Source organism: Lepidochelys kempii, chromosome 11 (genome assembly GCF_965140285.1).
Source record: "Lepidochelys kempii isolate rLepKem1 chromosome 11, rLepKem1.hap1, whole genome shotgun sequence".
NCBI lineage: Eukaryota > Metazoa > Chordata > Testudines > Cheloniidae > Lepidochelys > Lepidochelys kempii.
In genome coordinates this window covers 4790807-4818686 of record NC_136390.1, presented here as the reverse complement: position 1 = coordinate 4818686, position 27880 = coordinate 4790807, and the positions used below count along the sequence as shown (strand labels likewise).

At 45.3% G+C, this 27880-nt stretch overlaps 1 protein-coding gene across 2 annotated transcripts; it reads right to left on the bottom strand.

Moving 5' to 3' along the window:
- Positions 1-20: 20 nt before the first annotated feature.
- PECR (peroxisomal trans-2-enoyl-CoA reductase) lies at positions 21-27231 on the bottom strand. 2 transcript variants are annotated; one of them, XM_073305010.2, is made up of 8 exons: positions 27082-27231; positions 25214-25347; positions 10471-10636; positions 9706-9787; positions 5758-5854; positions 1941-2051; positions 965-1076; positions 21-830 (listed from the first exon to the last, which is right to left on the bottom strand). In XM_073305010.2, the coding sequence occupies exons 1-8, from the start codon at positions 27209-27211 to the stop codon at positions 742-744; spliced, it is 921 nt and encodes a 306-aa protein (XP_073161111.2). In that variant the 5' UTR covers positions 27212-27231; the 3' UTR covers positions 21-741. The 2 variants fall into 2 exon arrangements, 1 of the variants encoding a protein (XP_073161111.2); XR_012154182.2 differs by having other exon boundaries at positions 743-830; positions 965-1063.
- Between the last annotated feature and the right edge of the window lie 649 nt (positions 27232-27880).

Sequence of the window (27880 nt, the reverse complement as noted above, 5' to 3'; positions counted from 1 at the left end):
ATCAATAGGAAAACCAGTGCTGCTCTGCGAGGTGGTTTTATTGAATTAGGTTTGCAGTCAGCATGCTCAACGTCACCAACTTAGTGATTGTCACAGATAGCATTGCCTCATTCCCAGTGCAGTTCAGCTGTGTGCGCACTTTAATTAGCCATTATAATTATTCTTGGGCAACCCAGGCTATGAGCTGAGTAGCAGAAGTGCTATATACCCAGCAGATGACTCAAAGGTTACTGACACAGCCCAGAATGCTAGTTCTGTGCAGAAACTAACATTCCCCAGAGATTCAAACTCCATTCTTTCCAAAGTCATCCAGGATAAGGGCTTCAAGCTGACATTTCCCACTCATTAAAGCTATGTACATTTCTCTTTCAATCACTTCGATATTGCCTATGCTAATATCCTGCCTAAGATGGAGAGTGCCTGCCTCTCCTGGCTTTTTATTCACTAGATTTAGAGCAAGATTTTGACCACATCTACTACGGATTCCTCACTGTTTCTTTCATGTTGAATCCTGATGTAATAACGAATCGATCAGTCCCAAACCTTCTGAGGCAGGGGGAGTTTTCAGAGGAGAATATTCACTATATAAGGATTTTATGGGCTAGCTTACAAATATATGAAGATCAAGGCACCCCAGTGTGTTTGCATCACGAACAGGAAACCCAAATTTACTTAGAATTACAAAGCAAAGGTGTTATATTGTCAGCATTTCCACTGGGGATTGGATGGAGTCTCATTTCTTCACAGCTTTGATGCAGTCTTGCCAGAAAGCATCTTTCTGAGTGCCTTGGAATTGTCTCCTTCTGGTGCTGAAGGCCACCTATTATGATCTGTGAGAAGTGATACCAAAAACAATCCGTTCATTTGCAAAACTAGCCCTCTACTCTTCTATCCTCCCACACCCAGTCACCACCCTTCCCAAGTTTCATCACTGGAAGACACTATCCCATGAACCCATTTTTACCTGGTATTTCCCAAGTGGAGGAATATAAGCTTTGACCAGCATCCACCTTCACAGTTTCCCCAGTTATAAAGGATGCAGCAGGAGAGAGCAGGAAACACACTGTAGGGGAGACCTAACAATGAAGAATTATGCCATTTACTTACTCAAATTTCTGGGGATTTGTGTCTGTTACAAAGTATGTAATGGCTGATTTAGGTGTGAGACATCTACAGAGGCATACTCATTTTGTGCAGATGCCTGAGGGTATGGGTCATCAGCAACTTTAAGCCAAGTTCCCAACAACAGCCATGGCTGCCACTTAAGTAATATAGCTTAATACAACAAGCTTTTAAGTTGAGCAGCAGACCATAACTCTCTACCTTCCATACCAAGGCCAAAAAAAGTTTTAAAGAGGTTTTATTATTTTGTCAAAGAAAAGAGTGTTCTTACTGATCAACCAGTTGACTGGAAGATGGCTTAATCCCTTATGCTTTTACTTTCTGACGTTACCATTCAATACTTTCAGTTCTTTTCTCATTTAGTCAGCTTCCTTTGTAACTAAGTTGAGAACAAAAAGAAAAGGAGTACTTGTGGCACCTTAGAGACTAACCAATTTATTTGAGCATAAGCTTTCGTGAGCTACAGCTTATGCTCAAATAAATTGGTTAGTCTCTAAGGTGCCACAAGTACTCCTTTTCTTTTTGCGAATACAGACTAACACGGCTGTTACTCTGTAAGTTGAGAATTTATTTGACCAGGAACAAGTACTTACAATACATTTTAAATTCTCAGAGTAGGTTTGGATAAATCTCCTAATGGGATGATTCTTTTTAAGTCTTCAAGCAATTCTTTGCACACTACTCTCCCTTTCTCCAAGCTCTCCCTCTTCTAACACCCTCACCACCTCAATATTAACCCTTTATTGTCCTCCATATACTATAATGGTGTCAGGACAGAGGTACAGGTAGAATCAGGAACATGTTCTGAAATGCATTACCTCCTCAGGAATTCCCAGTCTCTTGGCTGGAATCTTTTGGATGTAGTTTTTAAACATCTCTTCACCAAGTTCTTTATAGTTTGCAACAGCGGTTTCTGAAAATATTACTCCCTATATTGAAAACAAAAAGCACAGTGAGATCAAAGTATTGTTGCATAAATTTAATTCTGAAAAGTTTAAAACCCTGACACATTTTTACCATCTAAACAGCACTTGGCTGTGAGTTTTTTAAACTGGGCTTGGTCAGAATAATGAGACACTTTAGTTATAATGCAGGTAGCTATTAGCATCTTCATTATTAAACAGTGTCATTCAAGTCATTGGTTACTGTTATGCTGGTCTTTCCATTCAAAATCCTAGTTTTCCCAAATTTGCAATTAATTCCTCAATCTCAGCTCAACAGCTCCAAACATTGGGTATAAAATCTGAACCCAAAAGATTTTTTTTGGAATTACAAATATTTAAGATTTGCTTTTATTGAAGGAGAGCAAAATAATCCAAATAGGACAGCCAAAGGTTTCTTCTTGTCTTACAGACCCCTACACTGGCTTTACTATGTGCGTTCTGGTACCACCCAGAGTCCCAGCCAGATTCAGGGCCCCATGTTTTAGGATCTGTATTGATGTAGAGAAAGAGACTGTCCCTGCCCTGAAGACTTTCCACTCTAGATTAAGAGGGTTGTAGCAGATAGAAGGGATGGAGGAGGGAAGATGAAAGTAACAGCAATTGGAACACAGGGTTACATGACCAGCTATGTGCATAATCTGCATGTTTCAAGACTGTTGGTTTTTTAAACAGGAGAAATGTTCTGAATTCCAACCAAAATTTTCCATGTCATTAATCCATAGTGTGGCTATTAAGGTGATAGGAATCTTACAGGAATGTGGACCACAGCTTTTTTGGGAATTAGGGGAATAGTGTTTAATGCACAAGCAAGTTATTTCCTTTAGAAACACACTCTGCTTCCCTCGTACATGTTTCCTTGGTGCCCCGCCCAGATCCTGCAGTGAAAAGTTCTTGGGGGTTACCGCAAAAGTGGTGCACCCACACAGGATAGTTGTGCATATCTTTGTGTCTCCTGACTGCAATATGGATTTTCATAATTGACACAGTAATGAAACCATTACAGGCTAGCCAGTAAATAACTGTCCTCTAATGTTAATACATAATTTGATATATCTGACAATTATAGTATTGTGCACTGGGTACATGACGTATTAAAATGCAAGCACTGTGTGAATTAAAAAATATATGTTTACTTATCCGAGATGCTGCTTGGCATATGCAATAATGTATAATTGATATGATTAAATGGATAATTATTAAGTCTTTTTAAAAAGCCAGACACACACATTATGTCTCATTACACACAAGCTATGTTAATTTATTTCCCCAAGATTTAATAAACCTAAAAAACTAGGCAAAAATCTCAATGTTTAACCGTCATTCAGTAGTTCTCATTGCAAATATATGATCAATTAAGTTTCACAGGAGCCGGAATGCAGCCTTTACGCAAATGCAGAAACCTCTGAGGAAGCTTGAGTTTCTCTACCTGAATGGAGCTGCACGGTGTGCATCCAATTAAACAGCCCATCCCAACACCAACAATACTGCTTGTTTCTAGATAGGAAGCTTAACAGGACACACACCATCCCATAAAGGCAGAAGAAGGGTCCCCTTGCTGGCCTGTTTCCCAACTCTGACTTCTGTAAGGGAGAATGCAACATGGATTTTGAATGGGAAAATTCTGCTCCTCCCACATATCTCTCACCAAAAAATAAATCAAATTTGGAGAAACAGACTCTGGTTTAGGATGCAACGTATAACAACTAGAACTGAAACAATATCAACATTCAAAGCTAGGGCTGCCATGTCTCTTATTTCACAGCAGCATGCATTTGGAATAGATAGTTAGTCTTTCCATAACATTATTTAAACCAATTACTCAATACATAATTAATTCCCAGTGATCTGGCAAGCATGTTCTAGCTAGCCTGTACATTGGATTCCTGTCTGTGTTGTGTTTCATTGATATGAATCATGAATAACCACCACCCCCCACTCTTCTATAGTGAATTCTTCTGCACACGCTAAACATCCATTTTTGCCCCCAAATAACCCCATTTTACATATGAGGAAATTATGGCAAAAGAGTTTAAGAACTTGATTGACATCCTAGAGAGAGAGATTCTGTGTCAGAGCTGGGGACAGAAGCCATTTCTCAACTCCCAGTCCCTGCACCATCACCACATAACTGTCCTTTCTACATAGCACACCTCCTGAATCACACACTCGTGTACCCCCCATTGAAATACTGAGTGTTGTATGGTTTCAGAGTAACAGCTGTGTTAGTCTGTATTCGCAAAAAGAAAAGGAGTACTTGTGGCAAAGCCCGTTGCCAATTGTGCCCACATATCTATTCAGGGGACACCATCACAGGGCCTAATCACATCAGCCACACTATCAGAGGCTTGTTCACCTGCACATCCACCAATGTGATATATGCCATCATATGCCAGCAATGCCCCTCTGCCATGTACATTAGTCAAACTGGACAGTCTCTACGTAAAAGAATAAATGGACACAAATCAGATGTCAAGAATTATAACATTCATAAACCAGTCGGAGAACACTTCAATCTCTCTGGTCACGCAATCACAGACATGAAGGTCGCTATCTTAAAACAAAAAAACTTCAAATCCAGACTCCAGCGAGAAACTGCTGAATTGGAATTCATTTGCAAATTGGATACTATTAATTTAGGCTTAAAGAGAGACTGGGAGTGGCTAAGTCATTATGCAAGGTAGCCTATTTCCTCTTGTTTTTTCCTACCCCCCCACCCCCCAGATGTTCTGCTTTAACTTGGATTTAAACTTGGAGAGTGGTCAGTTTGGATGAGCTATTACCAGCAGGAGAGTGAGTTTGTGTGTGTATGGGGGTGGGGGGGGATGTGAGAAAACCTGGATTTGTGCTGGAAATGGCCCACCTTAATTATCATGCACATTGTAGGGAGAATGGTCACTTTGGATGAGCTATTACCAGCAGGATAGTGAGTTTGTGTGTGTGGTTTTTGGGAGGGGGGTGAGAGAACCTGGATTTGTGCAGGAAATGGCCCAACTTGATTATCATGCACATTGTGTAAAGAGTTGTCACTTTGGATGGGCTATCACCAGCAGGAGAGTGAATTTGTGTGGGGGGGTGGAGGGTGAGAAAACCTGGATTTGTGCTGGAAATGGCCCAACCTGATGATCACTTTAGATAAGCTATTACCAGCAGGACAGTGGGGTGGGAGGAGGTATTGTTTCATATTCTCTGTGTATATATAAAGTCTGCTGTAGTTTCCACCGTATGCATCCGATGAAGTGAGCTGTAGCTCACGAAAGCTTATGCTCAAATAAATTGGTTAGTCTCTAAGGTGCCACAAGTACTCCTTTTCTTTATGAGTGTTGTATATGTTTTCAAAATGTGCTTTTGAAAGACATTTCTCCCCCACTCCCAAGTATCTTTCCCCTAAAGAAGAAAAATAGGGGAAGTGCTAATGTAAACACAGAAGTGGAAGTGATTTTACTGACCCCATGTTCCTGACAGACAGACCATCCAGTCAGTGCAAACAGACTCAGAGGGCCTTGAAGATGTTAAGAACACTTTAGAGTGGTGATGCTAAATGAAATTGAGCATTCAAAGCAGACATGGGGATTTAGCCACACAACATCCATAAATTCTGCATTTCTACCCCCCACGCCAGTTGGCTTTGAAAAATCTTAAACCTGGGACTATATCATTGATAAGTCTGATCATATTGTGTGTTGTTACTTACAGGGGCTACAGAGTTGATTCTCACTCCACTATGGGCCCACTCTATGGCTAAACTCTTGGTTAGGTTATCCACTGCAGCTCTTGCTGCTCCAGTATGTCTATCACAGAGAAAGAAAGGAAAGAATCCATTACAACAGATAACACTGTGCTCTCTCTCACCACCCCATTGAAGAATGTAAGAAAAATGTAAGTAACATAAAACAATATCTACAAAGTTTTTGGCTGGGCCAGTCAGACAATTGCATCTTCCAGCTTACTAAGCAAACTCCAACAAGCTTGTTCTCCTAAGGAACAGCAAAGAGTCAAGAGGAAGCTTTGCTGAAAGACTACAGGTCATAAGATGGGTATGTGAGATGATACTACGAGGGAACCCCAGTGAACAAATAATTACACAGCTGGACAGGTAAATCAAGTGCAACTGAAACCCAGAAGTTAATTTGCCAATAGTCATGTGACTATATAGAAGCACAAAACATGATTAACAAGCCAGACACTGCCCCCTTAGAGTGACCTGATGAAACCTCTTTTCATCTTAGTTTTATAGTAAATGAGATGGGGCTCAGGCTCTCCAGCTCTAGGTTTATTTTCCAAATGTGGTATTGGTATATTCTCAGTGAGAGCTCACACATCGGTCAATTCCAGAGCAAACCGAAGTGCCTGCACCACCTTGTGGATCTCTAAATTATCTTTACACTGACTAGAACCAGACAGATTCCAGCTCTTAGATAGTAAGTGAAAAAAATACTAACAAAAGTACAGCAAGTGCGTTATGTTGGTTTGTCTATGACAAGACGCTCTGCTGGAGTTTCAGAGTAACAGCCGTGTTAGTCTGTATTCGCAAAAAGAAAAGGAGGACTTGTGGCACCTTAGAGACTAACCAATTTATTAGAGCATGAGCTTTCGTGAGCTACAGCTCACTTCCTCAGATGCATATCGTGGAAACTGCAGCAGGCTTTATATATACACAAAGAATATGAAACAATACCTATTCCCACCCCACTGTCCTGCTGGTAATAGCTTATCTAAAGTGATTTCCAGCACAAATCCAGGTTTCCTCACCCTCCACCCCCCCACACAAATTCACTCTCCTGCTGGTGATAGCCCATCCAAAGTGACAACTCTTTACACAATGTGCATGACAATCAAGCTGGGCTATTTCCTGCACAAATCCAGGTTCTCACATCCCCCCCACCCCCATACACACACAAACTCACTCTCCTGCTGGTAATAGCTCATCCAAACTGACCACTCTTCAAGTTAAAATCCAAGTTAAACCAGAACATCTGGGGGACCCTGGACCGCCCCCCCCCCCCGATGTTCTGGTTTAACTTGGATTTTAACTTGAAGAGTGGTCAGTTTGGATGAGCTATTACCAGCAGGAGAGTGAGTTTGTGTGTGTATGGGGGTGGGGGGGATGTGAGAACCTGGATTTGTGCAGGAAATAGCCCAGCTTGATTGTCATGCACATTGTGTAAAGAGTTGTCACTTTGGATGGGCTATCACCAGCAGGAGAGTGAATTTGTGTGGGGGGGTGGAGGGTGAGGAAACCTGGATTTGTGCTGGAAATCACTTTAGATAAGCTATTACCAGCAGGACAGTGGGGTGGGAATAGGTATTGTTTCATATTCTCTGTGTATATATAAAGCCTGCTGCAGTTTCCACGATATGCATCTGAGGAAGTGAGCTGTAGCTCACGAAAGCTTATGCTCTAATAAATTGGTTAGTCTCTAAGGTGCCACAAGTACTCCTTTTCTTTCTGCTGGAGTTGCGTTATGGTTGGGAGCTACCTATGAGCTCTGTGTGTGTGACTTCTACCTACTGTTCATACTCCCCTCTGCAGAGCCTTGGCACCTGTTGCTGCCAAAAATGCAACAAGAGAAGGAAAACTGCTGAAAGTAGATACACACGATCTCCTGCTCAAGAGAGAAGGCACAACAGTGAACACACAAAGGAGTCAGCCTGTACCGATCAACCTTACTCCGGTATTCCCACTCAGGATTAGGGGCAGTAAAATTCCTGGTCCTGTCCACTCCACAGCTTTCAGCAAATAAACCCCTGATGCTGTACATGAGAAGGTGACTCCAAAACAGATATCCGCATGGTGGGGGTTGGGGGAGGCTGAGTGAGGCTACCTGCAGGACAAGGTCAGAACATGCTAGGGACACTCTGTGATGGGGTGTACCAACCTTGCACCGGGCCACTGGGACAGGACCAATCACTGTGGGTCCAGGATGCCACGCCCCCTCCCCCCTGCTGCACATACTCCAGGTGGAAGGGACAGATAAAAGGAGGCAGCCCTGCTCTGTCCCGGCTGTCTGAAGAGGAGGAAGGATGTGTGCTGCAAGCCCCTGCAGAGGCACCAGCAAATCCCGAAGCAGTGGGAACCCTGGACCTGGACTACGCTGCGGACGACCAGTCAACCGAAGAGACTGACTGGGAAGCTGAGCTGCTGCCAGCCCAGGAGATTCCTGAGATGAGCCTTGCAGTAGGAAGTGACACAGGGAATGTATTAGAAGCCGATGCTTGAACCTTTAACCAGGAATTTTCCAGCTTCATAGGGCCCTGGTTCCCCTCTTCCTCTCCCCCCACCCCCCGCACTTGCCACTAGGTGTGGCTACCAGGGACTAAAGCCATAGACTAACTGTTTGCTCTGTCTCACCCATAGTATCAGAATCCCATAACTGTTATTGCCTGCCCCAGCCAGGAGGCTTCAGGCCTAGACTATTTGCTTTGCTCTGTCCTGCCCAGGGGTTGCAGACAGATTGTTTGCTCTGCCCTGCCAAGAGGATTAGAGCCCTCCAATTGCTATTGTTTGCCCCAGCCAGGAGGCTTGGGAGGCATAAACTGAGTGTTTGCTGGTCCCTGCATCCCCCCTCATCGAAACTGCCTGATGCAACAGGGAATCCCGATGATTGTGTGACGGGGTGTACCAACCCCACACTGGGCCTATGGCGGTGTCCCTGCTTCACACGCAGGGCCCCCTGTGAGACACTCCTTCCCAACCAACAACCCCCCCCCCCCCCCCAAGACCCAAAATCATGCTACAACTAGAGAACAGATAAACTAGTAAATCCACAGTAGAAGAGGACAGCAACACTCTCTGCAGAATACGACCCGTGCAGAAGTTGCATACACAGAACTCACAGGCAACTTTCACCCACATCACAACTTTAACAGAGGCTTCACTTACAGGCTACGCCTACACTGTGCCGCAGTGCAGACTATGGGGGTGTGAACTGCAGAGTGCCATGCTCTGTGTTGCATGCTAACTGCCCCAGGTGGATGCTGTTGGCGTGAACTAACTGGTACAGCAGCACCCCGTTTATTTGATCTAACTGGGGCTGGGACCAGACCGGATAATCTGGAAAATGGGAACATGTGAACATGTGAGGCTGCAACGCCATCTAGCGGCCATAGGAGAGATGGCCTGCTTCTGGATGTACGGGCTGGTTGTTCGGTTAATGCGGAGAGCTGGATAATGGAGGGTCAGATAAATGAGGTTCTACTGTACCTAGTCCCAGTAACGCAGTCCTCTTTCAAACAACACTACTAATTTGTGCCAGCAGCATCCACGAATAGGGTAGGGTAGGGTAGTTAGCGTGCAACCCTTCCTAGTGTGCTCTGCAATTCACACCTGTGCACAGTGTAGACAAGCCCCTGGTTTTGTATAGTCCAGCTGGTGTGGAACACAGATTCAATCTATTGCTGCAGCTGTCTCTAAACTCATGATAGATCCCTGTACATACAGCAAATACATACAGAAAGACATGTGGAAACAGTGTGTCAAGGCAGAGCAGTAACCGCTCTTCCAAGCCCTGTTGCTGCCTAGTGCATGAATATTTTCTGTAAGAATAGCCCCTGTTCAAAAAGGAGGCCCTGCTGGGGTTGCTCAGCTGAAAGTGATTAATACTGCTAAGTCAAAAAGGATAGGATAGGTAAATAATCTTACGACATGCCAGGAAACCCCTTCCACATGTCAGCTACAATGTTGACAATGGCTCCTCCGTGCTCCCGCATCCAAGCATTGTACACTATATGAGGGGAGGAAAATAACCTACTCAGCATCTGCCTCTTTTCAAATGATTTTTCCTAATGATTAGCACACACAAGTGGGAGTCAAGACTCCTGGGTCTAATCTCAGCTCTGCCACAGACGTTAGGGATGCAAAATCACCTTGCGTCCCTAAACCACAGTCCCCACATCTTGAAAATGGGAACAACATGTATGAGATGTCAAGAGCAATTCATTAGTGTTTGCAAAGAGCTTTGAGAACTGCTGGCGGAAGGATTAGGATCTTGATTCCCACTAAACTACTTTGCATTCATAATTAATAACATGCACTTTTCTATCCAAGGATCACAGTGCGCAAACTTTACATTTAGCCTCCCATCTCTGCTGTGAAAAAAGTATTAATTCTATTTGACAGATAGGGAAATCAGGCATTAAAGAGGTTAAGTGACTTGCCTAAGGCCACGTAAGTCTGTGGCAAAACCAGAAACAGACTTTTTGACTCCCAGGCCTGGCTTTAGCCACAAGACCATCCTTCCACTCTTTTCATAACAAACATAGAAGATATATATTTAGTTTAGGATGAGATTAATGAAACAGGCATCCAATGTGATGCAAATGTGTGCAGAGAGGAGGTGGGGGAAACAACAGGCAGCCTTTTAAAGTTATTTGCCTACTGGTATTTCTTGCCACATCCAGTCCTCACCTGCCTTGCAGCAGTAGAAGGTCCCAGTCAGATTTGTTTCAATGACAGCATTCCAGCCCTTTGAACTGATGGCTTCAGCAGGACTGGGGAACTGGCCCCCTCCATTATTCACCAGGAAATCGATCCTACCATGCAGATCCAGGGTGGATTTCACCAAAGCTTCCACCTAATGAAAGTAATTAAAAAAAAAAATCTATAAGAGGTCAATTGGTTTGTCTGTCTATCCCATTTTAGCAGTGTGTGCTCCCCATCTACAAAAAGAATGCACTTACCAGCCTTCCACAAGTTCAGTGGTTCTCAAACTTTTGCATTGGTGACCCCTTTCACAAAGTAAGCCTCTGAGTGCGACCCCTCTTATAAATTAAAAACACATTTTTATATATTTAACACAATTATAAATGCTGGAGGCAAAGCGGGGTTTGGGGAGGAGGCTGACAGCTCGTGACCCCCCCATGTAATAACCTCGCAACCTCCTGAGCCCCAGTTTGAGAACCCCTGCACGAGTTCTTCTAGGCAACAACCTTGCAACTATACTCAGGCTGTGAGAGCGCAACTTGACAGCTTCAGTTAACAGAGGACTGGGCAGAGTCAGTATTTGGATGGGACAGCTCCCAAAAATAACCCAGGTGCTGGAAGTGTCAGTACTGAAATAAAGGGAAAGCTGTGCAATTGGAGGTTATGTTTTTTTGATAAAATGTAAAAATGAAGCATTCAAATTCAAAGTTACTAAAATTCCTATGGCACTTTTCCTGAGATTGGCTCCTGGCCAAATTCCACATAAGGTAATTACTGATGCCTTCCTGTACTTAAATTCACTGCCGTTTTGAATGGATACAATATTTTTAATTCACTTACTGTTCTAAAAGTGGCCATATTGTGTTGCTGGTTATAATGGCTACTATATCCCATCCTCAGAAAGCTCTGCACTTCAGTAGCTGAGGGAGTAATCTTTACACACACACACACACACACCCCACTTCATTGTCTAAAGGCCCTTATTGCTTGCTAAGGGCAGTAATGCATCAAACAACAACAATCAGCTTTCTCAAGTGAAACAGGAGGCTATATTGACTACATTCACCACAGACAATCTTCCTGTGTCACGCTGCCTGGTTTGGGACACAGCTAAGAATGCCAAAATACAGGGCAAGTACTCCAGACTTGTGGTATATTCCATGAGATTTCACCAAACCAGTAACAAATGTGCACTTCCAAAATACTATACAAGTTAACATGAAGCCACAGACAGTCCCCTTCAGGCATGCTAGCCCCACATGCACCACTCAGACAAACCAGACTTCTGTGATAAATGATTATTAAACCCATAAATCACATATATTAGGTTCTTTCAGCTCCAGAGACCCAGCCACTTACCCCAGGTCAAAATATACTTCAAGATTTCACCCAAAAACCATGCTGGTAACCAATCCTTTACTAAACTAAAACTAAAGGTAAAAGGAAAGGAGTACTTGTGGCACCTTAGAGACTAACCAATTTATTTGAGCATGAGCTTTCGTGAGCTACAGCTCACTAATGAAGTGAGCTGTAGCTCACGAAAGCTCATGCTCAAATAAATTGGTTAGTCTCTAAGGTGCCACAAGTACTCCTTTTCTTTTTGCAAAGACAGACTAACACGGCTGTTACTCTGAAACCTAAAGGTAAAAGAGAGTTGTTAAAAGGTTAAAATGAATCATATCCATTACTGTTGATTTCAGAGTTTGCGTATCAGGATCATAGTAGTGATGTTAAATCTGCTAACTAGCAATTAGTCTCTCTGGTTCACCCAAAAGATTGGGGGGTCCTCAGTCCATTATTCAGAGCACCCCTTTGTTAGAAATCATAGTCCAGAGATGTGGAGCAGGAAAGAGACAAGGAGGTGATGACACAGTTTCCATATATACCCTCAGCCTATGTGCATAGAAAGTTACTGGTTCAAACAGAGTTTTGGATCACAGGTCCTTATATGCCATTGCTGAGTCATAGGGCATCCACTGTCTCTGTGTCTTCTGAACTGTCTTTAGGAGGGGCCCACTAGAAGAGCTGATTCTCGTTAATGGACCAGTCTCGATGTAAATCTGCCTTATGGGTGTTACCCAGGAACACCATGATACACAGATTTCAACAGGATAATAATACTTAGCAGACTATAACTTTTCCATCGATACTTTACAAGGTATGCTTTGTATAAGATTTATGTCAATTGTGCAACAGTGGTGATACATCAGTGGTTGCAACAGTGGTAATCTTTCTTTTCTACAGTGTCATATGATTGACAGTAACAACATCATAGAGGAAGGAGTAGGAAAAGAATCAAAACCATCCTAGTGTTCTCTTTAACAACTGCCAAAGGCATATTTGACTAAACAAATATGTTCCTATCTCCTATATTGGAGGAGTGGGGAAGTAATAAGAATACTCCAACAGTACTTATATTCAAATAAGAGGGTTTTAGAACAGACCATCTATTGCAATTTGCTACCATATTCTGGAGGAAACCCTCACAGTTCCCAGTTGAAAAAGAGGTGACCTAAACATGTCAGAGAGCCAGGAATTCTTGATTTAATCCTACCTGATACTGACCTTCTCAGAGTATTGGGATAATCACTTAACCTTTCTGCCTCAGTTTCCTTATCTGTAAAGTGTAGCTTTTTATACTTAAAACCTTGTTAACACAGGAGAGATAGTTTGCAGTAAGTTGACATCTGTTAGTTAGCGTGTAACGTAATGTAAGACGAATTAATAGCGTGCCCACAGAACGGCTGTGCCCATTCAATTTGCATGTTTTTGTACATGACAGGTGTTTGGTGCATACTAAGCGCATTGCAGCCTGGGAGGGTATTCCATGATCCTTTGCTTCATTGCTGACCCATGTGCATTTTGGGATTTTTCTCACTGTGCATTGTCAGATCATAGCAAACGCCAGGCAGAAGGCAGTGGAATTCTGGGACATGGGTTTAAATTTTAAAAAAAATCCCACAATTCTGCTCTCTCCTTCCCCTGCTTCCTCTGTTTCTGGGCATACTAGTGCCATTTTTGAATTACTGTCGGTAGCACCAACAATGCTCTACGCTATACTGGCAACCTCAAATACACCAAAGCCGGTGACAAATATTTGCGTATTTTTCTATTAAAAAAAGAAGGAATTGGAGACCATTTGAACAGCTGCCCATCAAATTATCCCTTGGATCAATTATTGTGCTCAATTTTTTCCTATAACTCATTTCCCTGTTCTGCATTAGCTGTCATAAAAAGGTTCTGAGCACTGTTTATCCCCAGCCAAGAAGAAGATGCAGAGAGTTAATCTAGCATCTGTGGTCACAGAAAACGGACAAAAGAACGGGTAATGGGAATGTCCTGCTGACCAGGCAGACTCAAGAGCAGTGCAATCCTACAGGGGGAAGAACATCATTCAGCATCCTTCTCATATATTGAGCTGGCAATATACAGAAGCATCAGAAACAAGAGGGCAGCGTGTGACCTATGTCTCACAAATAGAGCCGCTAACTTAGCACCACATCAACTCAGTAACTATGCCATGGGGGCTGGGGAGAACAGGGAAAGTACCTTGAACTTGACAGAGTTCAAACAAATCAATACAAAGTCTAACAGATAAGCTGCTAGTCACTGAATAAAATATTCAGTCTACAGCACATTAAAAAAAGTTAAAACTCTGTAAGTACCAACTTTTAGCTATTACTATGTACTAGGTGGACATTCTGCCCAAAGCAACTCATCTCTTACTGTTCTTCACAGGAATTGTTAGCATATTATTCGTGATTGTTTCAACTGCTGTTCAGTTGACTCCTGGCCTATCAGTGAAGATGAGGTTGGAAAATTGTGAGCAATACAACTGGGTGAGCTTTTTAGTCAACAGAATAAAAACAATGAAGTAACATGACAATGAAAATAAATTTAAGACTAGAGCTTAATGTCCTTACTTAAGTAGGTGCTTTTTTACCTGCCTAAAATTCCCCCTGGAGAGTTTCAATTTGAGATGGGCATCTTCACCTTTTGTCCGGAACTGTGTGTAGTGTTGCCATATTCTGTTCAACAGCAGCTATGTTCCTCTTCAGAAGTAGCTGCATTTCAGTAGCAGGTGAAGTGACTCTTGTACACACTTTGGATGACAGGTATTATATGGCTGAAAATTTATATCCCCAAATAAAGACTTAAGATTGTAAATTAATGGAATATTTACAGCTGCATTATTAGAGTATTAAAAAGGTCAGAGTAAATTTAGTTATGAACTACAACTTACTAAACATCACAGTGAGGGGCACTGCTTAATTCAGATAACTAAACAGCAGCCTTCCCCCATTATTTACCAGAACAGACATAAAGGAATACCAGTGTGACTGATACCAAGTCACACTGCTTTAATAAGGTGGGTGAAACTGTTGTAAAAGCAATGAGAATAAGCTTTGCTGTAGGAAAGGAGATAAACAGAGAAATGACTGAAGTCTGAACTAAATCAAGTTTACTAGTGATTGAAAGCCAACTTGATGTACCCTCTGGGCAGAATGCTGGGACATGGCGGGAGAAGAAGGAAAGTGCCTGCCACATACCTAGTGACTAGAAAAGGAGTACTTGTGGCACCTTAGAGACTAACCAATTTATTTGAGCATAAGCTTTCGTGAGCTACAGCTCACTTCATCGGATGCATACTGTGGAAAGTACAGAAGATCTTTTTATACACACAAACCATGAAAAAATGGGCGTTTACCACTACAAAAGGTTTTCTCTCCCCCCACCCCACTCTCCTGCTGGTAATAACTTATCTAAAGTGATCACTCTCCTTACAATGTGTATGATAATCAAGGTGGGCCATTTCCAGCACAAATCCAGGGTTTAACAAGAACGTGGGGGGGGGGGGGGTAGGAGAAAACAAGGGGAAATAGGTTACCTTGCATAATGACTTAGCCACTCCTAGTCTCTATTGAACCTAAGTTAATTGTATCCAATTTGCAAATGAATTCCAATTCAACAGTTTCTCGCTGGAGTCTGGATTTCCCCTTGTTTTTTCCTACCCCCACCCCCCAGACATTCTTGTTAAACCCTGGGTTTGTGCTGGAAATGGCCCACCTTGATTATCATACACATTGTAAGGAGAGTGGTCACTTTAGATAAGCTATTACCAGCAGGAGAGTGGGGTGGGAGGAGGTATTTTTTCATGCTTTGTGTGTATATAAAAAGATCTTCTACACTTTCCACAGTATGCATCCGAGGAAGTGAGCTGTAGCTCACGAAAGCTTATGCTCAAATAAATTGGTTAGTCTCTAAGGTGCCACAAGTACTCCTTTTCTTTTCGCGAATACAGACTAACACGGCTGTTACTCTGAAACATACCTAGTGACTGACGCCCTGTGTGTTCCACTTTGGTGTGACACACTGGAAATCCTGCAGCAGTTTAGATACATAATTAAAAGCTTCTAAGTAAATACACATGATCAGTCCAGTAGCTCGTTATCTAGATACAAAAGGGATGGGAGCTATGCAAATACCTTACCTAATTTGAGTTTAAGTTCTGTTTCCCAGAGGAGTACAGGAGGCAGATTAGCAGGAGAGACATATATTTTAGATATTTCTGCTAAAGTGGTAGACTGTGAAAGAGTTATTATTTTTGACATTTAAATGGTCATGTTTATGATATCAGAGTAAGCACCCCATTGAGCAAAATGGGGTACTTCAGACCTCTCATGGTTATTGTTTCAGGCTGTCACTCAGGAAGAAAGACAAGGTGGGTGAGGTAATATCTTTTATTGGACCAACTTCTGTTGGTGACAGACAAGCTTTCAAGCTTACACAACACTGCATATTAAGGATGAAAGCATTTGTACTGGTTACACTAAGAGCTTACCAGTTTAACTAATAGTCTAATTTTTTAACTGATACTGTTAAACTGGTGCAAGGGGTGGTTTGAACACTTAGTTGACCTAAGCCTAAAATAGCTTGTAGAGCACAATTCTGCAGCTGTGGAGGGCCCTGCTTACAATCCACCCTGGCAGATTCAAGGAGTGGAAATAACTTATTCTAGACAAAGCCATATCCATCCATAACACAAGGTCTTTTGTGGAGGAAGAAAGTAATAAAAGAGAAAGGCGGCGGGGGGGGGGAGGGGAACGACTGAACATTTTCAGATAAGCTATTTACTCTCCAACACAGACCTTTTGGGGGATTTTAACTAAAAACCAGATCATTCTAGTGTCTACTGCCTCACCATTTTGTCAGCAAAATAAAAAATATAAATAAAATAGTCCTGTTTTCTGTGTGCCAGCCTTTGCTGTCTTTGTCTCCAATCCAGCTCAGCAGCTTCCATACTTTCACACTACAGCTGTCCTCTAAATAATTCACCAAATGAAAGCACATTTTGATATCACTGCAGGGTTTCTTCTGGTTACAGTAACCACAGCCAGTGCAGTGAGAGAGAAAGATTTATCAGCAGAACCAGTTACAGCTCACAAGGGGGAAAATAAGGAAAGAGTTCTGTATCGATCCTGAATTTGAAATTCTCCCTGTATAGATTTTCAGTGTTCAGCTCATGGAAACTTCCTCTCTGGAAGCAAAAGTAGAGATATACATTGGATTATTCAATCACCTAAAGCAGTGGTGCTCAAACTTTTTCAGTTGCACCCCCCTTTACCAGTAATGGAATCTGTCCACAGACACACATCCCTCCAAAGCCAAGCTGGGAGAGAAACTGGGGCTGGGGACAGAGAGGGAATGAGGGAAGAGTTGGGCTGGGAGCAGAGCAGGGAGCTGAGTGGAGCTGCGGCTGCAGTTGGAGAGGGAGTGAAAGCGGAGCTGGGCCTGGAGGAGGAGCTGGTCTGCGGGCAGAGCAGGGCTGGAAGCATAGTGCTCCCTACCCATCCCACATGGGGGCTGGCCCCGGCTCCACCATGCACCCTCCTGAATGTTCCTCCATGCTCCCCTTGTGGGGCATGCCCCACAGTTTGGGGACTACTGACCTAAGGGGTCAATTTTGACAAAGGTCAAAAAGAAGAACTAGAAGACCAGGGTTCCAGTCTGTGCTCTGACACTGAATTGCTTTGTGACCTTGCACTAACCACATCACATTGTGGCACGTAGTTTCATCATCTCTGATATGAGGATAATAAAGTGACCTACTTCAAAAGAGAGAGGCATTGTTAGGATATAGATATTCAGGCCTGTCTGTAAAGGCCTATACTCTAAGAATTTAGGTGTATTCTTATCACTTAGCTAGTTATAGAAGTATAAAAGAAAGAATCAAAATCACTGTCTGCCAGTGTAAGGTCCTTCTCTTACTGTGACAGTCTGAGGCCCTGTGCTTAGGCGAAGATCTTTGGCTAAGCAGCAGAGGCAGCCATAAGCTGGGAAGCGACCGATCACATCCTCACATTCCAAACTAGTCACATTGAAATAAGGTGCTATTGGGCTGTTAGGAATACAGTCCTGTCCTGATAGTGCCTATCGCCTCCAGAGAAAGGGAAGTGCCTAGAAGATGTAAAAGGAAACTTGGTTTGATAGCATCCTGTCTGGCAAGAACTCACTTATCAATAGCTGGGATATGAAATTCTCATTTCTTTGTTGTTCTATCACTGTAGTCCCCACTTCCCTATTGTTTATTTGTCTGTATAATCTCTGTCTGGTTCTGTGATTGTTTCTGTCTGCTGTATAATTAATTTTGCTGGGTGTAAACTAATTAAAGTGGTGGGATATAATTGGTTAAATAATCATGTTACAATATGTTAGGAATGGTTAGTTAAATTTCAGTAAAATGATTGGTTAAGGTATAGCTAAGCAGAACTCAAGTTTTACTATATAGGCTGCAGTCAATCAGGGCGTGTGTGTGTGTGTGTGGGGGGGAATGGGAATCATGTTTTGCTAAAGGGGGAAATGGGAACAGGGACACAGGCTCTGTGGTGTCAGAGCTGGAAAGGGGGACACTAAGGAAGGAAACTGGAATCATGTTTGCTGGAAGTTCACCCCAATAAACATGGAATTGTTTGCACCTTTGGACTTCGGGTATTGTTGCTCTCTGTTCATGCGAGAAGGACCAGGGAAGTAAGTGGGTGAAGGAATAAGCCCCCTACCAGGCATGTGTGGAAATATGAATATTAGTGAACTTAAAACACATTAAGAAACTCAGTGAGTAATTGATAGAATCATAGAAGATATGGGTTGGAAGAGACCTCAGGAGGTCATCTAGTCCAACTCCCTGCTCAAAGCAGGACCAACCCCAACTAAGTCATCCCAGCAAAGGCTTTGTCAAGCCGAATCTTAAAAACCACTCAGGATGGAGATTCCACCACCTCCCTAGGTAACCCATTCCAGTGCTTCGCCACCCTCCTAGTGAAATAGCGTTTCCTAATATCCAACCTAGACCTCCCGCACTGCAACTTGAGACCATTGCTTCCTGTTCTGTCATCTGCCACCACTGAGAACAGCCTAGATCCATCCTCTTTGGAATACCCCTTCAGGTACTTGAAGGCTGCTATCAAATCCCCCCTCAATCTTTTCTTCTGCAGACTAAATAAGCCCAGTTCCCTCAGTCTCTTCTAATAAGTCATGTGTTCCAGCCCCCTAATCATTTTCGTTGCCCTCCGCCGGACTCTCTCCAATTTGTCCACCTCCTTTCTGTAGTGGGGGCCCCAAAACTGGACGCAATACTCCACATATGGCCTCACCAGTGCCAAATACAGCAGAATAATCACTTCCCTTGATCTGCTGGCAACGTTCCTACTAATGCAGCCCAATATGCCGTTAGCCTTCTTGGCAACAAGGGCACACTGTTGACTCATATCCAGCTTCTTGTCCACTGTAATCCCCAGGACTGTTTCTGCAGAACTGCCATTTAGCCAGTTGGTCCCCAGCCTGTAGCATTGCACGGGATTCTTCCGTCCTAAGTGCAGGACTCTGTGATTGTCCTTGTTGAACCTCATCAGATTTCTCTAGGCCTAATCCTCCAATTTGTCTAGGTCACGCTGGACTCTATCCCTACCCTCCACCATATCTACCTCTCCTCCCTAGCTTAGTGTTATCTGCGAACTTGCTGAGGGTGCAATCCATCCCATCATCCAGATCATTAATGAAAATGTTGAACAAAACTGGCCCCAGGACTCACCCTGGGGCACTCCGCTTGATACCGGCTGTCAACTAGACATCGAGCTGTTGATTACTACCCGTTGAGCCTGATGATCTAGCCAGCTTTCTATCCACCTTATAGTCCTTTCATCCAATCTTTTTTAACTTGCTGGCAAGAATACTGTGGGAGACAGTATTCAAAAGCTTTGCTAAAGTCAAGGTATATCATGTCCACCACTTTCCCCATATCCACAGAGCCAGTTATCTCATCATAGAAGGCAATCAGGTTGGTCAGGCATGACTTGCCCTTGGTGAATCCATGTTGACTGTTCCTGATCACCTTCCTCTCCTCCAAGTGCTTTAAAATGGATTCCTTTAGGACATGCTCCATGATTTTTCCAGAGACTGAGGTGAGGCTGACCATTCTGTAGTTTCCCAGATTCTTCCTCTTCCCTTTTTAAAAGATGGGCACTATAGTTGCCTTTTTCCAATCATCCAAAGAGTGCGGAGAATCAAAGGCTAGCAATTGTGGCATTTGTGGATCAAGACAATGGGAGGCCCTTTCACCTGAGATGAGGGAAGTTCACTATGTGTTATCAGCTGCTATTTTAAACACAATGGAAATCCCTTACTCACGATTTGTCAAACCATTCTTCCACTACAGACTCCATGCAGGATAGATATGGAGTATTTTTATACCAATGTAGGCTACATTTAACTGTCAGTGGAGGGAGTTACAGTAAAGCTTGAGAATTTTAGGTCTCTTGGAAAAGAAAGCTATTCATCAATGCTCAGATGAGCTACAGTGGTCAGCATTACTGCAGTGACAGCATACAACTTTTCCTTCCCAAGGGACCTTGTCGGTTAGGTTTAAAACCAGCTGGTTGGATACCTGGGTTTTAGCATCAGCATCTCATTCCCCAGCCTCCTCACCCACGGCAGTTTTTGCAATCCTGAAGTAGGGGACATGGACGCAGTCCAGAGAATGCTAAGAGCACTTGGTTGATCGCAGGCACACCAAGAGTCCCAGCTTAGCTATGCTTGGAAGGAAGAAAGACCTGGTGGCATTGCAGGTACTAGGACCCTCTCCTTCACCCATGTCGAGGCAGTGGAGAAGCAGGAGCTGGGCAGAGAAGGCCATCCTTTTCCCATGAAGGAAGAGGAGAAAGAAGCCACCAAAACTCTCCTGGCACCTGTACCCTGATTGTGCAGATGGCAGAGAAGGAGTCTCAACTCCTCCTGTTTTCCACTGCTACACAGGAGATGTGGGGAGGAGGACTCTTCCTCTAAACATCAGTCAGTCAGGGAAGAGCCTCTTCCCCTCTCAGCAGCCAGGAGGAAGGATTGTGGGGCTCCTCCATCCCTGCAGCCTACAGAGTGGGGTACAAGAGCTAAATAGTGATAGTTTCCTTGGAACTTGGGGGAAAGGGTTTGGCCTGACACAAGGGATACACAGCCACTTAGTTTAGATCTTGGCCAGCAGAAGCCGAATGCACTCTCCCTCCCCCTCGCATCTGTAACAGCAAGCGTGGGATACTGACTAGTATTCAGTCCAAATTACTAAGATCACTACTGCCTCAGGAGCCCATACTGGTCACCACATATGCTCTAGTCCAAAGAGAGTCATCAGAGACCCAAATTTGCTGTTCCAGATGAAACATCCCTTCATGCATGAAAACAAAATAGGGAAACCCGGATGCTCTTTACACAGCCATGTTCCATAATTCCTTTTCCCAACAGCCTTAACAAAACAGGATTTGCTACATTTTACAAAATACTGTCTGTAAAACAACTAGAAACAAGACAATGAGGCAGCAGCATTGTCTTTTTCATTAAAGGAACCTGACAGGTGAGGCACTATTTATGAAAGCCCTTCATTAGCAAGCAGGATTATTTCTTGCATACTTGGTGAAAAGACATTTTAGCTAGAAAGCAAGAAGGCCCCTGAGGATAAAGATTAAAAGAAACATCAAAACTTGCATTCATTAAGTTATTCCCTTGATGTCTAGCATAAATCTCCTCCTGCAGCACTCAATATGGCTTCTTCAGCACTTTGGAGGCTGAAGAGAGCCCTGACAGCCCAAATACAAGCGCTACATGTGGAGAGATGTATCCTCAAAAGCTTTGTGTGATGCAGTTTCAAACTAGGCAGACAAGACAGAACGAACATTATGTCATCTTCAAACCAGATACACTATTAAGAGATTTAGAACAGCAGAATAGGAGATCTTTTGGCAATTCGGAAAGCAGTTTCATCCTCCTTAGAATTCCTCTACTCAAGAATCTCTGCTCCAATTTCTCTGAACTAGAGTTACAACTCAGATAAAATTCTTACTTGTCTTTGGAGCCATGAAGGGGTCCAGGAGAGAAGAGAGGCCTTGTGTGACACTGTATGGAATAGCCTGTTCGATGGCCCATCAAGGGTCATCAACTGTACAATAAACCCATTGAAAAAAACCAGAGACTACCCCGATGAGTCAGCAAGCCATGTAGGGGCATGCCAATGGTCAAAGAACTCTAAGGCTTTTCCATGTGCTGTGAAGCTTGTGTTTGGGATACAGGAATTACAAGCCTCATGGCAAAAGAATACAAAAGGCAGCAACAGCATCTCCATTATGTCTTCATTCCTCTTCTTACCTCTGGAGTAACTTTTCTACAAACTGAAGAAGCTCTGAACAAAGGACTGAATGACCCATCCAAGCTGTGGATGTGTTCCAGAGGGACTTTCAAGCCCGCAAACTCACCAATATTGCTAAGAACCTGATACATGGACTTTGAATCTCTGTATGTATTTGAGTGCTTTATCATTTAACAACTCTCTTCTTGTTCTTTCATTTTTCTTTGTAATAAACCTTTAGATTTAGAGACTAAAGGATTGGCTTGCAGCATGGTTTTTTGGGTAAGATCCAACCCAATATTGACCTGACAATGTGGCCGGCCCTTTGGGGACAGAAAAACATCTTGTTTAGTGAGCAGAATTTTTTAAATAAGTTCTCACTGAACTGGACTATGGGCTGCTCGGGAGCCAGAGAAGTGGAATGCAATAAAGGGGGCTGTGTGATTTCTTTTTTAGCTTCTTGATAACCAGTGTAGGGGACCAGGAGCACAGTTTGTGACTGACTGGCGAGTCCAACTTCAGTGTTATACATCAGTTTTAGGAGAATCTGCTCTCCTTTTTACAGACTGCCCAGACTTTGGCATTTTTAGTAAGGGCTATCCCAGGCACACCAGGTCACACCTTGCTCGTGGACCTGATTTGTCTGGCTTTTTGTTTTGTATTTTTAAATAGGAAGGCTTACTTTTCCAAGTGTTTAATTTGAGATATCACAAAGATGAGATTGCAGCCAAAAAAGACACTAGTCTTGTGTTTTTATAGTGTAATACAAAATGATTCATCACAGCAATTTTAAGTGTCTTTTATCCCAGTCTCAACTAGACTCAGGCCTAGTCCACAGGGCCACAACCTCTTCCCAAGAATCCTCCATATCTGCACTGGATCCCTCCTCTGACAGCGCCACATCTTAGCCATCATCCTTCAATTCAAGGACAGACAGGACTTCTTTTAGAGCTTAGACAGAGAGATTGCCAGTGAGCACCCCAAAAACACTTTCACCGCACTCATTGCAAGGTAGCCAAATGCACTGTAGACAAAATTTACAGCCACTGTTGGCCTGAGGAAGTACCTTGGTAACCTCCACTCACACAAGTATGATTTAAAATTTGAGCAACCTATCGCTCCAGTTATCTGTTTGATCTTAGGAAAGAACTAAATGGTGATAATGTAGTAATCCTTGGAAAGTCCAGAGGTAGAGAATGTTAAACACACACAACTTAAACGGGAACCCACGAATACAACGAATAGCACAGAAGTTAGTTAAGAATTACAGACTGTACCTAAGGAACATAGGATGAAAATTGCATTTTCTTATTCAGGGCTTCTCATGGATATCAACATTTATTTGAAATCAGACTATATATTAGGGAAGGAAGTACATCTAGTTCTGCCGTCCAAAGTTAGAGAGGGTCCAGAGAAGAGCTCATCAAAAAGAAAGTTCACAGTGATTTGATCCCAGTCTGAGAGTATCTATGTGGGGAGGAGATATCTGACAGAGCAGGGATTGGCAACCTTTGGCACATGGCCCGTCAGGGAAATCCGCTGGCAGGCTGGGAGAGTTTGTTTACCTGCACCGTCCGCCGGTTCGGCTGTTGCCACTGGCCACAGTTCGCCGTTCCAGGCCAATGGGGGCTGCAGGAAGCGGCAGCCAGCACATCTCTCGGCCCACACCACTTCCCGCAGCCCCCACTGGCCTGGAACAGCAAACCGCAGCCAGTGGGAGCTGCGATCGGCCAAACTTGCAGACACTGCAGGTAAACGAAGTGTCCCGGCCTGCCAGCAGATTTGTCTGACAGATCGTGTGCCAAAGGTTGCCGATCCCTGTGATAGAGGGTTCTTTAATATGGCTCTTGTTATAATTTTGTATGCTAATATCTGGAAGTTGCAGCTAGACATTCATCCTGGAAATGTAGCACAGATTTTTAACAGTGAGATCAATCAATCATTAGAACTAAGTATTTTGAACAAGACTGATGCCTTTATGAGAGATGTTCTAATTCAACCAGAACTTGATGCAAGAATTTTACCCAGTAATTCCATGGCCCATATTATGCCAGAGGTCAGGCTAGATGACCACAAAAAATAAAAATGAAAACTATCAATATCTAATGGTTACTGCATATGGCTGCAAGTAGGGTCTCTGCCATTCTTCTGAATGAGGGAGGCAACCTAGTGACAGAGGATGTGGAAAAAGCTAATGTACTCAATGCTTTTTTTGCCTCTGTTTTCACTAACAAGGTCAGCTCCCAGACTGCTGCGCTGGGCATCACAAAATGGGGAAGAGATGGCCAGCCCTCTGTGGAGATAGAGGTGGTTAGGGACTATTTAGAAAAGCTGGACGTGCACAAGTCCATGGGGCCGGACGAGTTGCATCCGAGAGTGCTGAAGGAATTGGCGGCTGTGATTGCAGAGCCATTGGCCATTATCTTTGAAAACTCGTGGCGAACCGGGGAAGTCCCGGATGACTGGAAAAAGGCTAATGTAGTGCCAATCTTTAAAAAAAGGGAAGAAGGAGGATCCTGGGAACTACAGGCCAGTCAGCCTCACCTCAGTCCCTGGAAAAATCATGGAGCAGGTCCTCAAAGAATCAATCCTGAAGCACTTGCATGAGAGGAAAGTGATCAGGAACAGCCAGCATGGATTCACCAAGGGAAGGTCATGCCTGACTAATCTAAACACCTTTTATGATTAGATGACCTAATGGTTTTGTTCAATATCTTCATAAATGATCTGGAGGATGGTGTGGATTGCACTCTCAGCAAATTTGCGGATGATTCTAAACTGGGAGGAGTGGTAGATACGCTGGAGGGGAGGGATAGGATACAGAAGGACCTAGACAAACTGGAGGATTCAGAGTAACAGCCGTGTTAGTCTGTATTCGCAAAAAGAAAAGGAGTACTTGTGGCACCTTAGAGACTAACCAATTTATTAGAGCATAAGCTTTCGTGAGCTACTGATGAAGTGAGCTGTAGCTCACGAAAGCTTATGCTCTAATAAATTGGTTAGTCTCTAAGGTGCCACAAGTACTCCTTTTCTTTAAACACAAGAGTAATTCATCTGGATTACCTCCTCTTCTCTGCGGATGTTGCACTGTATGGGGGTCACTTTGACTGGATTTGAGGAAGAGATTTTAGCAGCCAACTCTTTTGCAGCAGCTTGTAATCTGTGAAGTTTACGAGAGGCAATAACTATATTGCAACCTGTCAAAACAAAACCAAAAACTCTTTAGATAGAAGCTGTTCAAATAGGATAGTTGTATTAGACATTTAATAAGGTAGAGATTTCTTGTAAGACTGACAGCTCATTAATAGCTGCCGGCAAGTTAGAGATCAGCAGTCAGTATTACTTTCTGGTCTCTGAGTTCACATCTCTTTCCCTCATCTAAGCTCTGGAAGTAAGAAGGATCTACAATCAAAGCCAGGCTTATCTGCAGCGTCCCAAAGTGCTAGAGGGAAACTGACTGAAAATGTGGCTGCAATGTGGCCCTCGGGCTAAAAAGTTTGCCCACCCCTGTATTATAGGCTAATGAAGGTGAGTATTTTCAGGCAAGGCCTGGAAGGATAAGTGAAGCAGGACAGGTGACTAAGTGCATGGCACTCCCCCTCACCAAGTCAATACTGGCACACTTGCCAGGGCACCTTAGGCAAGTTACTTAGACATGCTGCATGCCTTAGTTTCCCACTCAATCTGTGCAATATAAACCTAAATTACAAGTTGACAAGAGACTGAATTAATGTTTGTAAAGCATCTGTGACAGAAGGTGCCTGGGTGGCTTCCTCCTGCACCCCTCTGGGGATCCCCATTTTCTTCTCCCGTAGGGCCCACCTTGTGCACTGACTCTTTGGAGGGATCCCATACCCCTTCTCCCCCACCTCCTCAGAGGAGTATTCCCCCCCAGCATCAGCTTTCCCACTGCAAGGGCTTCCCCCATTCTTCACCCTCCCTCCGTCTGAGAGGCCCCCTTCTTCGTCCCCCCAGTCCAACGGCTCCCCCCCTCCCCCATTCTTCAACCCCCCCCCGTCCAACGGCTCCCCCGCCCCCACTTCCCCGGTCCTCGAGCTCCCCCCTTCTTCGCCCCCCCCAGTCCAACGGCTCCCCCCGCCCCCACTTCCTCGGTCCTCGAGCTCCCCCCTTCTTCGCCCCCCCAGTCCAACGGCTCCCCCCGCCCCCACTTCCTCGGTCCTCGAGCTCCTCCCTTCTTCGCCCCCCCCAGTCCAACGGCTCCCCCCACCCCCACTTCCCCAGTCCTCGAGCTCCCCCCTTCTTCGCCCCCCCCCAATCCAACGGCTCCCCCCGCCCCCACTTCCTCGGTCCTCGAGCTCCTCCCTTCTTCGCCCCCCCCCAGTCCAACGGCTCCCCCCGCCCCCACTTCCTCGGTCCTCGAGCTCCTCCCTTCTTCGCCCCCCCCAGTCCAACGGCTCCCCCCGCCCCCACTTCCTCGGTCCTCGAGCTCCCCCCTTCTTCGCCCCCCCCAATCCAACGGCTCCCCCCTCCCCCATTCTTCAAACCCCCCCCAGTCCAACGGCTCCCCCGCCCCCACTTCCCCGGTCCTCGAGCTCCTCCCTTCTTCGCCCCCCCCCAGTCCAACGGCTCCCCCGCCCCCACTTCCTCGGTCCTCGAGCTCCTCCCTTCTTCGCCCCCCCCCAGTCCAACGGCTCCCCCCGCCCCCACTTCCTCGGTCCTCGAGCTCCTCCCTTCTTCGCCCCCCCCCAGTCCAACGGCTCCCCCCGCCCCCACTTCCTCGGTCCTCGAGCTCCTCCCTTCTTCGCCCCCCCCCAGTCCAACGGCTCCCCCGCCCCCACTTCCCCGGTCCTCGAGCTCCTCCCTTCTTCGCCCCCCCCCGTCCAACGGCTCCCCCCGCCCCCACTTCCCCGGTCCTCGAGCTCCCCCCGTCCCACGACTCCCCGCTCCGTGCAGGGCCCCCCCGGCCCCACCTAGGCCCAGCAGGTCGGCGCTGATGGCCTTGCCGATGCCAGTGCCGCCGCCGGTCACGATGGCCACCTGGTTGCGGAACAGCCCGGCGGCCAGGACCCCGCAGCACACGCCCCCGCCCGGCGCCGCCATCTTAGCACAGCGCCCCCCACGCCCCCGCCATAGGCTCCCCGCCCTCCCACGTGACCCCGCCGTGGCCCCGCCCCTCCCAGGCACCGCCAGAGGCTGAGGGCGGGAGGCGGCGGCGGCGGCGGCAGAAGCATCGTTCGCCGGTCAGCGGCCCCCCGGGACGGGGACAGCGCCCTCTGCCTGCCGCGGGCAGGAGTGTCCGACCCCGGACCCAGCTGGGGGCAGGAGCATCCACTTCTCCCACCCCCCCTTGCAGACCTCCCCACCCCCATTGCAGAGCAGCTGGGGGCAGGAGCATCCACTTCTCCCACCCCCCCTTGCAGACCCCCCCACCCCCATTGCAGAGCAGCTGGGGGCAGGAGCATCCACTTCTCCCACCCCCCCTTGCAGACCCCCCCACCCCCATTGCAGAGCAGCTGGGGGCAGGAGCATCCACTTCTCCCACCCCCCCTTGCAGACCCCCCCACCCCCATTGCAGAGCAGCTGGGGGCAGGAGCATCCACTTCTCCCACCCCCCATTGCAGACCCCCCCTCACCCCCATTGCAGACCCAGCTGGGGGCAGGAGCATCCACTTCTCCCACCCCCCCCTTGCAGACCCCCCCACCCCCATTGCAGAGCAGCTGGGGGCAGGAGCATCCCCTCTTCCCACCCCCCATTGCAGACCCCCCCTC

Excerpts from the sequence above, each read along its gene's own strand:
- PECR (XM_073305010.2), bottom strand. The coding sequence starts at position 27,211 with ATGGCGGCGCCGGGCGGGGGCGTGTGCTGCGGGGTCCTGGCCGCCGGG. Across the intron at positions 9,788-10,470 it reads CTTCTACTGCTGCAAGGCAG|TGTACAATGCTTGGATGCGG; the intron begins GTGAGGACTGGA and ends CCCCTCATATAG. Across the intron at positions 831-964 it reads CTCCACTTGGGAAATACCAG|ATCATAATAGGTGGCCTTCA; the intron begins GTAAAAATGGGT and ends CACTTCTCACAG.